This window comes from Haliotis rubra, unplaced genomic scaffold (genome assembly GCF_003918875.1).
Source record: "Haliotis rubra isolate DU_JTF1 unplaced genomic scaffold, ASM391887v1 Scf1, whole genome shotgun sequence".
NCBI lineage: Eukaryota > Metazoa > Mollusca > Gastropoda > Lepetellida > Haliotidae > Haliotis > Haliotis rubra.
In genome coordinates, this window is record NW_025764891.1 from 3,019,102 (window position 1) to 3,035,163 (window position 16,062).

A 16,062-nucleotide genomic window follows, 5' to 3' on the forward strand; every position below is an offset into this window, starting at 1 on the left:
CCGGCCCTTCAGAGACTAGATGTTAGTCTAGTAGATGTATACAAGTCTCGCTGTATGCCAGGTCATGGTGTATTGGTTGTCTGTGGGTAATCTGTCTCACAGTCTCGGAACCACATTCTAGGCGTGGCCTAGAATGAACACTGGTTTTGTATGAATTCACCATTGAACAACTTGGTTTTCTTAAACGGTATAAAAACATTGCAATTTATCAAAGTATCATCATCTTAAAAATTGTCCCAGATATGATGACATCAAGTTAAAACTAAACTCACTCACTCACTCTTTGTAATAGATAGAATAGAAGATGAATATCATTTTACCTTAGTATGTAACTGATATGAGAACATGAAAAATCTCTAGAATATATTGTTATAACCTGAATATGGTAATTTGGTATATGAATTTAGAATGCTCCTGTCTTTGATGTAAGACTGTTGAAAAAATGTCTATACCAAAGTAATGAAATGAAACAAAGTTTTGGCAAATACTGGAAAAAGTGTATGTAAGTTTATGCATGTTCAGATTGTGATTGTGCGTGTGCATGTGCACATACTTTCTCTATATATGGAATTAGTGGCCATTATACAAATATATTACATGAACATGGAAAACAGGTTTCTTTAGTTTATCATTGTTATATAGAATAGCATCCTGAAAAACGTACATGTTCTCATTTATTAATAGATATGGTGTGAAGTGAAATTGAGTTTAGTCATGTGTTCAAGTTTGTTGGGTGTATAAAGCAACATGTATGCACGTCCACACTCTGGGAATATACTCTGTCAACTAGACCATTGTCACGTTATATGAGATTGCTCAGTTGTGTTGAAGCCATGTTGATTTCAGTGCCAGACATTCCTGTCCAAGTTGTATTTTACTGCTCTAAGATGGAACTAATGGTACACAGAAACACGAAATGTACATTTTTAAGGGCAAGGATTGTCATGAAAGCTGTCTTTTACATGTTATCATGTTGATTTCAATATCTCTTGACACAAAAGATTAGTTGTTCAAGGTACAAATCGACTTGACCTCATTCTTGCTGTTGACAGATAAATTTTTCAGGCTTGACTTAGTTACCATGGTTACCATGCATGTATTGATAAGGTCCCTGCAACACAATAGCCGTGCTTTAGTTAATGAGAAATCACATTTAATAATATTAAACACTGTCAGATAGTGTAAGGGACACTTCTTTGAAAGACAGATCGTCAGTGTCCTAGAAAATGAACGGAACTGATACCCTGGTTACACTAGATAAACCGGACACTTCTCACGATAAGGAGATGAAGGAGCCACATTTTTAGCAGTCCCCAGACGTGTCATGGAGTGGACGTAACCATACCATTTACAACAAATATGAGTCAAACAAATAAGAATAACTTCAGGTCTCCTTTACCCCAAACCGTAGATTCTGTAACATCGTAGACGTGATAGACAGCAACCCGTGAAGATCCGTGTTAGAATTGGTCCTCAGTAGCCCATGCTTGTCTCTAGAGGCCACTTACAGGATCGGGTGGTCAGGCTCGCTGACTTGGTGGCCACGTCATCGTATCCCAGTTGTGTAGATTGATGCTCATGCTGTTGACCACCAGATTGTCTGACTGGATTATTTACCGACCCGCCGCCATATAGCTGGAATATTGCTGAGTGCAGCGTTAAACAACCAACCAACCAATTGCTAATTAGAGGGAGGCCATGTTGGCAGAAATCATGTATTGTACAAGTTACTCAGTAAGTACTGGATTCTTGGAGCTGACTGACTGACTGACTGAGTATGGTTTTACGCCGTTTTTGGCAATATTCCAGCAATATCATGGCGGGGACACCAGAAATGGGCTTCACAAATTGTACCCATGTGGGGAATCGAACCCGGGCCTTCGGCGTGACGAGCGAACGCTTTAACCACTAGGCTACTCCACCGCCCCGATTCTTGGAGCTACCTCTTTATTCAAGATAGTGATTCGCAGATGTATGACTTGTAAAAGACACCATGCTTTGTTCTAGAATAAAAGATGGCTGATCTTCCAAGAGATCGTGTTACCCCAAATGATCCTCCATTCACGTCTGTACGAGCAGAATATTTTGGTCTCTTTGAAGTGTAACGTGGTTGTGCCTTGGTCAGAAGGTTTGGAGTAATTTCCACCTGTTTGACTACACATGCAGCTCATAATGAGGTTGTGCCTCACTTGATACCAGTTTATGTGTCAATGAGACCGTCTCCATGGTGTAGTGGTTAGAGCGTCTGTCCAGATAGCGGAAGGTCGTGGGTTGGATCCCCGGCCATGCCATACCAAAAGACGGTACTTGTTGGTCCCTGTCTGGCACTCAGCTTAATGAGTACAACAAGGACTGGTTGGCTCAGAGTCGGTATAATGTGTCTGAATGGGGTCATGCTCAGTGGGCTAGCACTATAAAACCAGCTTCAGTCTGGGCTAGTACAAGCAGCCACACATACACATACATGCACATCGTCATATGAGCAAAATATTCTTAAGTAAGATGCTAAACCTGATTTCACCTCACCTCAACTCAACTCAACTCAACTCAACTCAACTCATGCGTCAATGCCTTGTAGCAAGAAGGGTCAGTTTCGGCAAATCAGATCTGATAATGGTACCAATCTGAAAGGCACAGAGAGGGAACTTCAGAGGCAATCAAGCGTTGGAATCAATCAACTTTTAAGAGAATTATGATACAGAGAACTTTGGAGTAGATATTCAGCCCCCCTCGGCCTAAAAAAACCCTGTTGTAGTTCCGATTACCTGACCGACCCTTGAATTCTGGTGCTGACCCTAATTTTTTTTAAGCAGTATAAATGAAATAAGCTTCTAGATACCATTGTCTTTTCCCGGCACCGACGGACATCAGTCATTCTGATAGAGAAAGTCGACCTGATGGCAGAAACCTTGATTGAATAAACAATTATACATACATGTGTATAAATAAATGTGTTATTAGTTTGTACTTTACTTCTAAAAAAAAATGTTAAGCGAAACAAACTACCTACCTACCCTAAATTTCAAAGAGGTGTATTCAGAACCACAACATGATTTTTATTTGGCCCTACTTGATCACACCATGGCCGAATTTTGGAGCGACAGATACGTAGTGTCCAGAAGATACTTTCTGTTCTCATGGTTCAGCCTGTAGATGATGAAGGATTACACACCGTGCTGTGTAGTGGTGTGACGATTCATCCATGGGCCGCCGATATGGTGAATCGATACAAAGTTTTACATTGTCATATATTCCGATAAGATACTTCAAATGGGCCAGGATACATTGATGTTTTACCTTGAATATTGCCGAATCGTGATATCTGTCAAGAAAGACTTACTTTTGTTTGATGATAAAAAATCTATGCATACTTATTTTCCCTTCATAAGTTTCTCGGAAATTCTTGCGTCAGGAACTGTGTCAAACATAGTGCTCGCATTTTATTAACATTCACAAATTCTGTGTAAAAATTAATTTTCTCATTTCCAAATGAACATTGAAAAACGCTGGTGGAATTTGTAAAATACTTTAAAATGGTTTTGTTTTGAGGTTAAGGTGTTTTATAGTTGGTGTTAGAATTAAAGATTTTAGTATCATGATACATATCGTATTGCCACTCTTGTATCGGGATTCGTATCCTATCGCAGCTTCAGTGCACAATACTTTGGCAATATATCGTTGTGACTAAAATTTAATATCATGATGTATCGTATAGCAGGTTGTATGCCAATACCAGCACTAGTGCTGTGTTAAGTAGAAGCCATAGTTGACAGTAGGCCAATGTCAACAGTTTCTGATGATCTACATGCTATTGTTGAAAGGCAATGGTCTATTGGTATATATTTTCTGAGAGTGATGCTTATCCATGCCATTGATGGAGGCAGATCCAATATCTAGCAGATCTCTTTTGGAAGAGGTGGTCCCGAGAGTATCTTACGTTGCTACAGGTACGACAGAAGTGGTGGAAGTTATTTCACAATAGTAATGTGGGAGATGTAGTTGTCGTTGTTGATGACGCAGTGTCTAGAAATCCATGGCTTATGGCAGTGTATGAAATATGCCAAAAACTCAGCCAGTCATCTGGGCTGGTAACTTCAAAAACTTACCAGCCCAGAAGAGATTTAACCAGTCCTTCTTAAATACTAAATATACAGTGCCTGGGGACACGTTATCTGAATATTATTTTCCACGTGTCCATCGGGCTGGCTATCTGTAAAATTAGACCGTCCGGCAGAAATCTAGCCCATCTCGGGCTGTCGGACGGGCCTTGTTTCATACACTGCTTATGGCAAGGATTGAGAAAGTGTTTCCTGATCACAAAGGGTTTGTGTGCAGTGTTGAAGTCAGAACAAAGTTAGATGTCTTAAACAGACCGAATACAAAGTTAACTGCTTGAAAGTGAATGTTGAAAATATCAGATTTCAGTTCTACATCTTAAAAATACAGAAGTGTGGAGAAGTGTACATGTATGCCTTTTGATAATTTAGTTATCCAGTAGTATTTTGGGGTCAGTGGGGTAGCCTAGTGGACAGGTGTACATGTATGCCTTTTGATAATTTAGTTATCCAGTAGTATTTTGGGGTCAGTGGGGTAGCCTAGTGGACAGGCTTTCGCTCGTCAAGCCAAAGATCCAGGTTCGATTCTCCACATGGGCACAATGTGCGAAGTCAATTCTGGTGTCCCTCCGCCATCAGTCTAAGTAAACTTAGGCTCAGTATTATTCGTTACACTGCTATACTGAGTCCAACAAAACCTTGTGGAAGGTCGCGTCAGATAACCTTTTCAATTGACCAATCAAAACACAGCTTACCAAATCCCGAAAAATGACATTCGCACATACCTTTTGAACTTTTACCTCCATAAAGTTTGTACCAAACGTTTCCGAATGCTATTTTCCGTACGATTGGTTCCTAGTGAGGCACACCACAACAGTGAGTAAACAGTCGCTGAAAATATCGTTTTGTCAGTATTCAAGCTTGTCAGCTTGCTGAAAAAATTAGCTATGATAGCCATGTCACTAAAAACCCCAAAGAGTATTTACTGCAGGGCAAATATCTGTGTTTTATGCAATTTTCATTTGTTGGGACATCAGTGTTGGCAAACAGGAAAGAGAAAATCCATTTTGTAAGTCCCGACGAACCCTAAATAGTAGCTATTGTCCGTTCGGCCATCTCGCGTTTGATTGGACGGTCATAGGTCGCTCAGAGGTTACCTGACGCAACCTTCCACAAGGTTTTGTTAGACCCAGTATAGCAGTGTAATGAATAATACTGAGTCTAAGTTTACTTAGACTGCCTCTGCCATGATATTGCTTGAATATAGCTAAAAGCGGCGTAAAAATAAACTCACTCACAGTAGTATTTTGGGTTTTATTTTACAGCTATAATGTGTGTATGATTGTCTATGGAAGCATTTTACATTCTCAGAGCCATTTGATGCAGTTATAGAGTTATCTTCAGTTTGAATGTATCAGTTTATGTGAAACGGAATAATTTTCAGATTGTTTGATGAAGAGTTTAATATTGTAATTGTTAATTTGTGATCAAATGCTAAGGTTGTAATCAAATGCTGAGGTTCGAAAGTTATATCAAGATGAAGATCATGAGATCTGATGTAAGTCACGTGACTGTAAAAGGGGAGATAACCAGGTGATAGGGGCATGGAATGTCATGCATTTTTTCAGCTGTTTTTTCAACCAACAGTAATAGTGGCCGTGGTGATGGTAGAAATATATTCATCTTATATTCAGATGTCGCATAATAACAGGTTTTGCTGTGTTGGAGCTGTAAGTGTTAAAGTTAATACTGATATTTGCAGCTTTGACAGAGGGAGCAAATTGTTTGAATTCAGATTTCAATAAAACTGCTCCTATTTTTAAAATCAGTTTTATGGTTTGTGAATATTAACAACCAGAGAAGTTTTAATAATTGATTCCACTCACACCTGTTGCACATGTTACTGGCATTCCCTTGTGTTTGATACATATCAATAATCCTTATGTTACCATAGTTACCAGGTGTGCATCACACCTGTGTCTACTGAGTTATCTATATCTGTGTGTTTCAATACAGGAGGTGAACACTTCACAGTGTTTCATTGCATTCTAGACTTGTGAAATACAGATATGGTTGTCCTAATCTTTAAGATGATTAATGAAAAGTGTTCACTTAACTCCATAAACACCATCCCAATGGTAACATCTGACATTAAGTTAAATTACTTGAATTTAATATGACATGTGGGTAAAGTAAGGCAAGGACAGTTAGCTACCAGTTTTTTTTTTTTCATGTTTTTTTAAAATACGAACATATACTTGTACACCAAGTTTCGATATGATCAGAAAGGAAATAAGTAAAATTTACAATATCAAGAGAACACATGCCATCTCTTCTTTTAACTTTACCAAATTTGTTGGATTCTGGTCTGATTGTCATCACTTGTTTGATTGATACGCACAACTGACCCTTTTTCCTACTATGTCATCTGGTCATTTGTTATGATATGCTTGTCAATGTGAGATACCGCCAAACTCTGAATACAAAAGCATGGTTTATATTTGGTTGTGATTTGATGTCATGACTTTGTACCTAATGTTGGTTAGAAATTCTCAACCTGAACTTAACCATACCCTGTAAACACATGGTTTATCTGGTGGGTAATGAACATCACTTATTATTTGCTGCTTGGGTGAATGAGACTGACTGACTGAGTTTGGTTTTACGCCGCTTTTAGCAATATTCCAGCAACATCACGGCGGGGGACACCAGAAATGGGCTTCACACATTTTACCCATGTGGGGATTCGAACCCGGGTCTTCGGCGTGACGAGACAACGCTTTAACCATTAGGCTACCCCACCGCCCCGGGTGAATGAGAGCCACTGGCAGAGATGGAACCACAGGTTTCTAAAAAAAACCAAAATGTATACATTGCTTTTTCTTGCATCTGATTCACATTGCCATCACAACATAATCATATTGCAGACTGCTGCTATCTCAACTTATTCAGATTGCAGTCTGTCATCACAACTGATCCACATTGCAGACTGTCATTACATCAGATTCACATTGCAGACTGTCATTACATCAGATTCCCATTGCAGACTGTCATTACATCAGATTCCCATTGCAGACTGTCATCACATCAGATTCCCATTGCAGACTGTCATTACATCTGATTCACATTGCAGACTGTCATTACATCTGATTCCCACTGCAGACTGTCATTACATCTGATTCCCATTGCAGACTGTCATCACAGCTGATTAACTTTGCAGACTGTCATGACATCAGATTCACATTGCAGACTGTCATCACATCTGATTCACATTGCAAACTGTCATTTCATCTGATTCCATTGCAGACTGTCATCACAGCTGATTAACATTGCAGACTGTCATTACATCTGATTCCCATTGCAGACTGTCATTACATCTGATTCACATTGCAGACTGTCATTACATCAGATTCACATTTCAGACTGTCATTACATCTGATTCACATTGCAGACTGTCATTACATCAGATTCCATTGCAGACTGTCATCACAGCTGATTAACATTGCAGACTGTCATTACATCTGATTCCCATTGCAGACTGTCATTACATCAGATTCACATTGCAGACTGTCATTACATCTGATTCACATTGCAGACTGTCATTACATCAGATTCACATTGCAGACTGTCATTACATCAGATTCACATTGCAGACTGTCATCACAGCTGCAGACTGTCATTACATCTGATTCACATTGCAGACTGTCATTACATCTGATTCACATTCATTACATCTGATTCACATTGCAGACTGTCATTACATCTGATTCACATCTGATTCACATTGCAGACTGTCATTACATCAGATTCACATTGCAGACTGTCATTACATCTGATTCACATTGCAGACTGCAGACTGTCATTACATGATTCACATTGCAGACTGTCATTACATCATGCAGACTGTCATTACATCAGATTCACATTGCAGACTGTCATTACATCAGATTCACATCTGATTCACATTGCAGACTGTCATTACATCAGATTCACATTGCAGACTGTCATCACATCTGATTAACATTGCAGACTGTCATTACATCTGATTCCCATTGCAGACTGTCATTACATCAGATTCACATTTCAGACTGTCATTACATCTGATTCACATTGCAGACTGTCATTACATCAGATTCACATTGCAGACTTTCATTACATCAGATTCACATTGCAGACTTTCATTACATCAGATTCACATTGCAGACTGTCATTACATCAGATTCCCATTGCAGACTGTCATTACATCAGATTCACATTGCAGACTGTCATTACATCAGATTCACATTGACACAATTACAAATTGTTCACATTGCAGGGAGGACAAAGGACAGCGGTGTCAGGCCCTTCTGGGATGTGGTTGTCATCACAACAGCCGATGAAGACCAAAGGAAGGCCTTCCAGTTGCAGATCGATGACAAGGCAGAACGGAGGGAGCTGCCATTGGATCTGCCAATATATGTTGTCACAGACCCACCTGGCCCCAGAATTGGTGAGCAATTAGTAATACCTACACTTTGAATACACCAGTTACTTGTGAGACATGGTCACTTGTGAGATATGGTCACAGGTGAGACATGGTCACTGGTGAGATATGGTCACAGGTGAGACTTTTTATAGTCGTCCGTCTGTCTGTCTGTCCGTCCGTCCGTAATCATTTTGTTTTCGGAGCATAACTCCAAGACCGTTTGTTATTTTTCAACAAAAATTGGTAGATATATCAAACAGAACCTAAGATGGTGCCTTTTACTATTTACAGATTTTTGTCATTTTTATTTTTCTCGGTTTCCATGGAAACGTTTTGGACTTAGTCTTAAAGGGAGGGGTGGGTTTCGTTTCCGGAGCATAACTCAGAAACCGTTCAGTATTTTTCTGCAAAACTTGGTAGATACATCAAACAGAACCTTAATTGGTGCCTTTTGCTATTTACAGATATTTGTGATTTATTATTTTCTTGGTTTCCATTGAAACAATTCGGACTTAGTCTCAAAAAGGAGGGGAGGGTTTCGTTTCCGGAGCACAACTTGAAAACTTCTCAATATCTTTCAACAGAACTTGGCAGATATGTTAGGCAGATCCCAAAGTGGTGCCTTTTGCTCTTTACAGATTTTTGGCATTTGTATTTTTCTTGGTTTCCATGGAAACGATTTGGACTTAGTCTCAAAAGGAGGGTGGGTTTCGTTTTCTGGAGCACAAAGCGAAAACTTCTTAATATCTTTCAACAAAACTTGAGAGATATGTTAGGCAGATCCCAAAGTGATGCCTTTTACTCTTTACATCTTTTTGGCATTTTTAATTTTCTTGGTTTCCATGGAAACAATTTGGACTTAGTCTCAAAAGGGAGGGGTAGGTTTCGTTTCCAGAGCACAGCTCAAAAACTTCTTAACATCTTTCAGTAAAACTTGGCAGATATGTTAGGCAGATCTTGAAGTGGTGCCTTTTGCTATTTGCAGATCTTTGTCATTTATGTTTTTCATGATTTCCATGGAAACGATTTGCACTTAGTCTAAAATCAAGCTGGACTTTAAGATGACTGTCAGATGATTTGTTCTTTCAAAGATGTGGGAGCAGGGGGGATATGTCATCTTCTGATGACTCCTGTTATATTGCTGGAATATTGCTAAAAGCGGCGTAAAACTAAACTCAGTCAGTCATACCAAAAACCTATTAAACATTAAATATTGCTATACCTTTGTCCTTTGTAGGTAATGGTGGTTCTACCCTGACTGCCCTAGAGCACCTGCATGATAAATACGGGGCGGAGATGTACCAGAAGAAGGTCCTCCTGATACATGCAGGGGGGTGGAGCCAGAGGATGCCGAGTGCAAGTGTTCTAGGGAAGGTGTTTCTGCCCTCCCCCACGGAGAACCTCTGTACCAGATGCTGGACCTCAAGTTAGCCATGTACTGGTCACTCGTGGACAAGATGAAGCCAGGTGTGCTGCTTGTCTGTGCTGATGACTTCCTGGTGTATGATCTCGGATCTGATTCTGACTGGTCGATTCCTGATACTGGATTCACTGCATTTGCTCATCCATCATCGATTGAGATGGGACGTACACATGGCGTCTATGTTATTGCAGATCAGGATGTGAACAGCAGACAGAAGCATATTTCTATTAAAGAATGTCTTGAGGTGTTGCAGAAACCGACAGATGAGAGAATGGAGAAGCAGGGAGCTGTTCTTGAAGGTCAAGGTCCTTTTGAATTTGCAGATGATCTAACTCTTGAGGGCAAGGTTGTGTATACTGACAGCAGCTTCTACTTCGGGACAGATGTCATGAAGAGCCTCCTGGACCTGAAGAAGAAGACTGGCCAAATCACATGTGAGATTGATGCTTATGGTGACTTCTTACAAGCTCTCGGTCCCAGGGCAACATCGGATTATATTGACCTGACAGGGAATATCAGCCTCATGACCGCTGACCTCAAGGACACAAGGATGAAAGTTTTCAATCATCTAAAAGGAACAGATATCCATCTTCTCGTGATGAATGCATCAAAGTTCATCCACATAGGAACAACAAAGGAGTATATATACCATTTATGCGAAGACATAGAATTCCAACAACAGCTTTCATTCTCAAAAGATGTCTTTAATGTTTGGACGGACAGTTTTAACTATAATAATCATAAAATGCCTAAAATGGAACATCAATCCTTTGGTTGTGTAATGCACTCTTCTCTTCCAAAAACATCATCAACCCCAGTCAGATCTGTGATGGAATATTGCCACTTTGATGTCCCGGTCTCAGTTGAGCCCGACACCATCATCAGTAACTGCCAGTATCTGTTGTCCGAGGTATCTCATGCTCCCAAGGTCCTCGCTGTACCCAAAGGCTGCTTCCTCCATACTGTGCCCATCTGCATCGACAACAGGACAGAGTATGTTACCATCTTCCTGAATATATTTGACAACATCAAGAAGTCATGTTCTTCAGATGATGTGACTTCTTTGTCCTTCCTTGGCAAAACAATTGAGGACTTTTGCTCATCTTCAAGCTTGACTCTGAAAGAACTAATCCCCAAAGAAACATCTGGAAGTGCAGCTCACAAACTCAGCCTGTGGAATCTGAAACTCTTTGCTGCCCAATCATCAATGACAGAATCATTTGACTTTTCCCTCACTGAAATGAAACATCTCATAAGTGGGAAGAAGATGACAGAACCCACAAGCTGCAGACGGCTCTCAATGGCTGACCTTCTCAAGGTGAAGGATGTGGCAGCCATGTTGAAATATCGGAGGAATCTCTTCCAGGCCATAACAGCTTCCAAGAACTAAATAACTTTATGGTTCTTACATGCTAATGTGTCTTTCACATTTCAATCATCTTATAGGTTTATACAAATGCTCTGGTTCTGATCAACCTACCTACTTGTTTTCAGTTAGGATATTAAGTTGAATATTTTGATGCCAAAGACCTTTCCAAATATGCACACCTCCATTTTGTGTCTAATAAATCAGAGCCATAATATTTGTGGTTGAGGGTATGTGGGATGTATGTCTACAGGGTATTTACTTAATGCATTAGTTACTGTATAAGCTTTCTTATTACCCTTTAGATAACTTAGAAGACTTTCGATTGGTTAATAGACAATGCTTATGAAATACTCTAAAGTATCACAGGTAGTATTAATCCATCTCAACCTATTCCAACATGTAGTATGGACTACTGTGACATTTTGTGACCTTTGAAATTAAAATCCAACTCACTTGGAGAATTCAGCTGTAATTATCATGAAAAGGTCCTTTTATCAGTTCTGTCACATTTTGTTTCCGGAGCATAACTCAAAACCTGTTCAATATTTTTCAACAAAACTTGTTAGATTTATCAAACAGAACCTAAAGTGGTGCCTTTTGTTTTTCACAGATTTTCGTCCTTTTTATTTTTCTTGGTTTCCATGGAAACGTGTTGGACTGAGTCTCAAAGGGAGGAAAGGTTTCGTTTTCCGGAGCACAACTCAAAAAGCATTTCAATATCTTTCAACAGAACTTAGCTGATATATGACACATACCCTAAAGTGGTTCCTTTTCCTATCTACGGATGTTTGGCATTTGATTTTTCTTGGTTTCCATTGAAACGGTTTGGACTTAGTCTCAGAAAGGATGGGTGGGCCTCGTTTCCGGAGCACAACTCGAAAACCTTTCGATATCTTTCAGCAAAACTTGGCAGATATATGAGACAGATCCCAAAGTGGTGCCTTTTGGTATTTGCAGATTTTTTGCATTTATATTTTCCATGATTTCCATGGAAACGATTTAAACTTAGACAAAAAAAAATCAAGTTGGACTTAAACTGTCAGATGATTTGTTCTTTCAAATATGTGGGGGACGGGGGATTTGTCATCTTCTAATGACTCTTGTTTATTTAGGAAGTGGAAGTAGATTAGACCTAAAGATTTATCCTATTATTTGAAAAACAAGTCCTTAAAACTTATACAGCTATTCGCCAGGTAGTTCGAGATGGTATGGCCCGTTTGAATCTGTATTCCTGAGCAAATGGCTGTGTAATGAATTTATTACCCTTTAGACGTGCTCGGTGCTTTTTAGTATTTTCTGGAACAATTATCATCCATTTTGAAAAGTGTCGCGACATTATCAATTAATATTTGAAGGGACATAACTCTTGTAGGCTTAAAAAATATGTTAAAATATGTATTATGTTGCCAAATGTGCCTCCAGTTTATCTTTTGGGCATTGCAAGAATTCATATTTGATGGATTTGGAGTTTTACATTCACCATTTGTTATTAGTTTTTACCATGGTTACTGGCATTTTACAAAGATTACTGCTGTATAAAGCAGTGATAAATTACTTAATCTATGCAGCAGCCTCATGCCATAATGATGACCCACGTGACATGATTGACAATGACCTTGGGTTTGTCCCTTGTCTTCGTGATCACATAGGGGTGATGAGGTAGCCTAGTGGTTAAAGCGTTCGCTCTGCAAGTTCGATTCTCCACATGGATACAGTGTGTGAAGCCCATTTTTGTTGTTCTCTGTTGAGATATTGCTGGAATATTGTTAAAACCGATGTAAAACTAAACTCACTCTTCTTGTAATGTTTATTTTTCACCTTTTCTGTCAATCTTTTGAATTTTACTACACAGAAAAGCGACATAAAACCAAACTCACTCACTCACTTCGTGATTGGATATGACCTTGTCGTCTTTTGATGTCACAGTGGAAAAGGAACATTATTCATGAGCAAACCAATCCAATAAAGGTGTATTATGTCTTTTCGATAATGGGCGTTATTTGGTTTGCCATTTTCTTTTTGCTGTTAGATACGAAAATATCACATAGTAATTTTATCTGTATTTAATCAGATAAAAAGTGGTGAAATCTACTCTCTTTTTTCTGGAATATCAAAATTTTGGACCATACTTAGAATTGTTTGTTTTTCAAACCAGTTAAATATTTGAGGTAAATGTTTACACCTTCAGATAAGAAAATGTTAGATTCTAGGTATCTGGGTAATTTTATAGTCAGTGTTAGACCCAGTGCTGTGTGACACTTATTCTCACACAATGTTCAATTTTCGGAACATGCATCAGAAAAATAATTCTATATCTATCAAAGAAAACCAGGTTGCACCCTGGTCCCATCAATCAATAAAAGTTGAAACTGTCACATAAATTAATAGAACATAGCTATAAAACATAATAGCAACATGTGAATGTAATCTTAAAGTTCCCACATTTTGTCAATGACCTCGAGCCTAAGAAAGTATGACAAATTACTCATAACAGAGATTAGTGATATAGAATGGTAAATATTGCTTAGAAATATTTCATATGTCCACAGAGAGATTTGATCAGGACAAATAAGGCTGAGACATAAAATATTTTCCTTGACATGCACTAATTGAGTGAAGATATAAATATTGGGTTGCATTTTTTAATAATAAGGGACTCTTCATAATTTATGGCTAGGGGGGAGTGGTGACGATTTTGATTGAGAAGCATGTACAATGTGAATGACCCCCCTAAAATTTATGTACAATGTAAGTGACCCCACCCCACCCCTGCATGTCATGTACAAAATCAGTTACCCCTCCCTCCCTTCCCTTAAATTTTTAATAATTATGTGTACAAATTTGCTGAACCACCTCTTCCCAGTACATGTATACAATATTGATGACCCACCCCACCCAGCACCCCCGCAGATGCAATACGTAGTATATTCGGTTAACATTCTTTACCAAATAAGTCGTTAATATTTACAACCCATGAAACTGATTTTGAGTAAAGGAGCAGCTTTATTGAAACTTGAATTCAAACAATACCATCCTTCTTTTGTGTAAAAAGCAGACTGAGACAATAATCGGCTTTATCGAAATAATATTCAAACCCCACACTCCATCTTCTGATTAAATTTAGGTCAAAGCGGTTGTGATGATCCTATTCAAAACTCTCTCTCTCTCTCTCTCTCTCTCTCTCTCTCTCTCTCACTCTCACACACACACTCACACACACACAGACATAAATTATCAATGGTCCCTAAGTTGCACATGTGATTGTTTTATGTAGCTATATTGAGCCATGATAACATTTACTTCACATTGAATATCTCATTTTAGCAACATTGCCATGGCTCTGTATTGTGTACTGTCTAATTGAGTTTGTTTTAAGATAAGATGGGAAAGGGTATGTGGCCTATCAAGTTCTGCAGAGTTGCGGCCCTTTGTTACCTTATCCCAGATTCATACATATTTTGATCATGAATTTGGTTTTAATTATCATTGTGTATATTTTGTATCCTTTGTGTTTTCCTCTCATATTAAGCCGACACACTCTGATGTACCTTCAGTACTAACTCACTGTATCAGAATTCCAATTAATTTATTCCAGTTCCAGTTAATTTACATATGCAAGTGGTTGTATGGAACATAGTTCTGAACAATATTCAGATTTTTTAAGTTGTATGACAATCGTTTGACGATTTCTTGGAGCTTGGAGCCATGAAGGATCCACTGGTTGTTTTAACCACACCTCTGGAGGATTTAACTGTGTGGAAGACGGGTATATGAGAGTGGTTGTATGGGAAATAGTGTTATTCATGGTGAAGACAGTTGTATGGGAAATAGTCTTATGGTGTAGCTGGGTTCATGGCTTGAAACATGTCCATTTGTCCATCATGAAACATGATAATAATTATACTATTGAGGGATTATATTCTTGTCACTATGTGTGTCTCAATACAACTTATGCAAATCAATATATTTTATATATATGGTGGTGATCATATAATTGTTCCGTTATACAGGTGATTTTATGTAATATCACAAGTGCAATATGATTGTACATAGTTCAATTGGTGTCCAAGACACCTGTGGGGGTGTGGGGGGTGTGTGTGATTGTCCAGGTGTTAGGCTCAGTGAGGTTAGTATGAGGTTAGTATCCATGCAGGACTAATGTACATTAAAACTGAGTTTGAAAATGGTATTTGTACACTTTTATTTGAAACTAGCTCTTTTTAGTGTTAAATATTAAAATGAACATCTTTTCTTCTCTGAAAACCGGAACAAGGAATGTTCATCAAGGCATTTTGATAAAATTCAAATTTATTTTACTAACTTTTGTTTGTATTGTAATGGCAGGGTCATGGTTGGTCTTGAGACCTAACTCAGTGTGTAGGGATACATTTCAGCAGTGGAACTACTACTACTACTACTACTACTACTACTACTACTACTACTACTACTTCAGTATGCAATGCTGAAGCAAACAACTGTGAACTTGTGATGATGATGATGATGATGACCACAAGGTCAATGGGTATATTACTTATGTGTTGTTTTATTTTGGGTACATTTTGTAATTTCATTGTTAAGTTGACCATGACTAGATTCCAATGAATTATAAAAGTCTATTTTGGTGAGACAAATTGTTGTTAGTATATTTTACGACCGCTTCTAACTGCCGACATTCCGGAGGATCTTTACAGTCACTCTAGAATGTTTGATTGTTGTTGAATGTTGCACTCTGCGGTATCCCAGGTTCATG

The 16,062-nt window shown here is 38.6% G+C and overlaps 1 protein-coding gene and 1 long non-coding RNA gene across 2 annotated transcripts in view; one reads left to right on the forward strand and one right to left on the reverse strand.

Moving 5' to 3' along the window:
• The window catches only part of LOC124269146 (fucose-1-phosphate guanylyltransferase-like), an 18,613-nt gene extending 6,424 nt beyond the window's left edge, over window positions 1-12,189 (forward strand). The window contains 3 exon segments of the mRNA XM_046704196.1: window positions 8,371-8,544; window positions 9,758-9,898; window positions 9,901-12,189. Coding sequence (XP_046560152.1) covers window positions 8,371-8,544; window positions 9,758-9,898; window positions 9,901-11,333 — 1,748 coding nt within the window. The 3' untranslated portion in view covers window positions 11,334-12,189.
• LOC124269455 lies at window positions 1,903-15,576 on the reverse strand. The gene is made up of 3 exons (XR_006896521.1): window positions 15,469-15,576; window positions 10,946-10,952; window positions 1,903-1,913 (listed from the first exon to the last, which is right to left on the reverse strand). It is a non-coding gene; the product is annotated as an uncharacterized LOC124269455 (long non-coding RNA).
• Window positions 15,577-16,062: the final 486 nt, after the last annotated feature.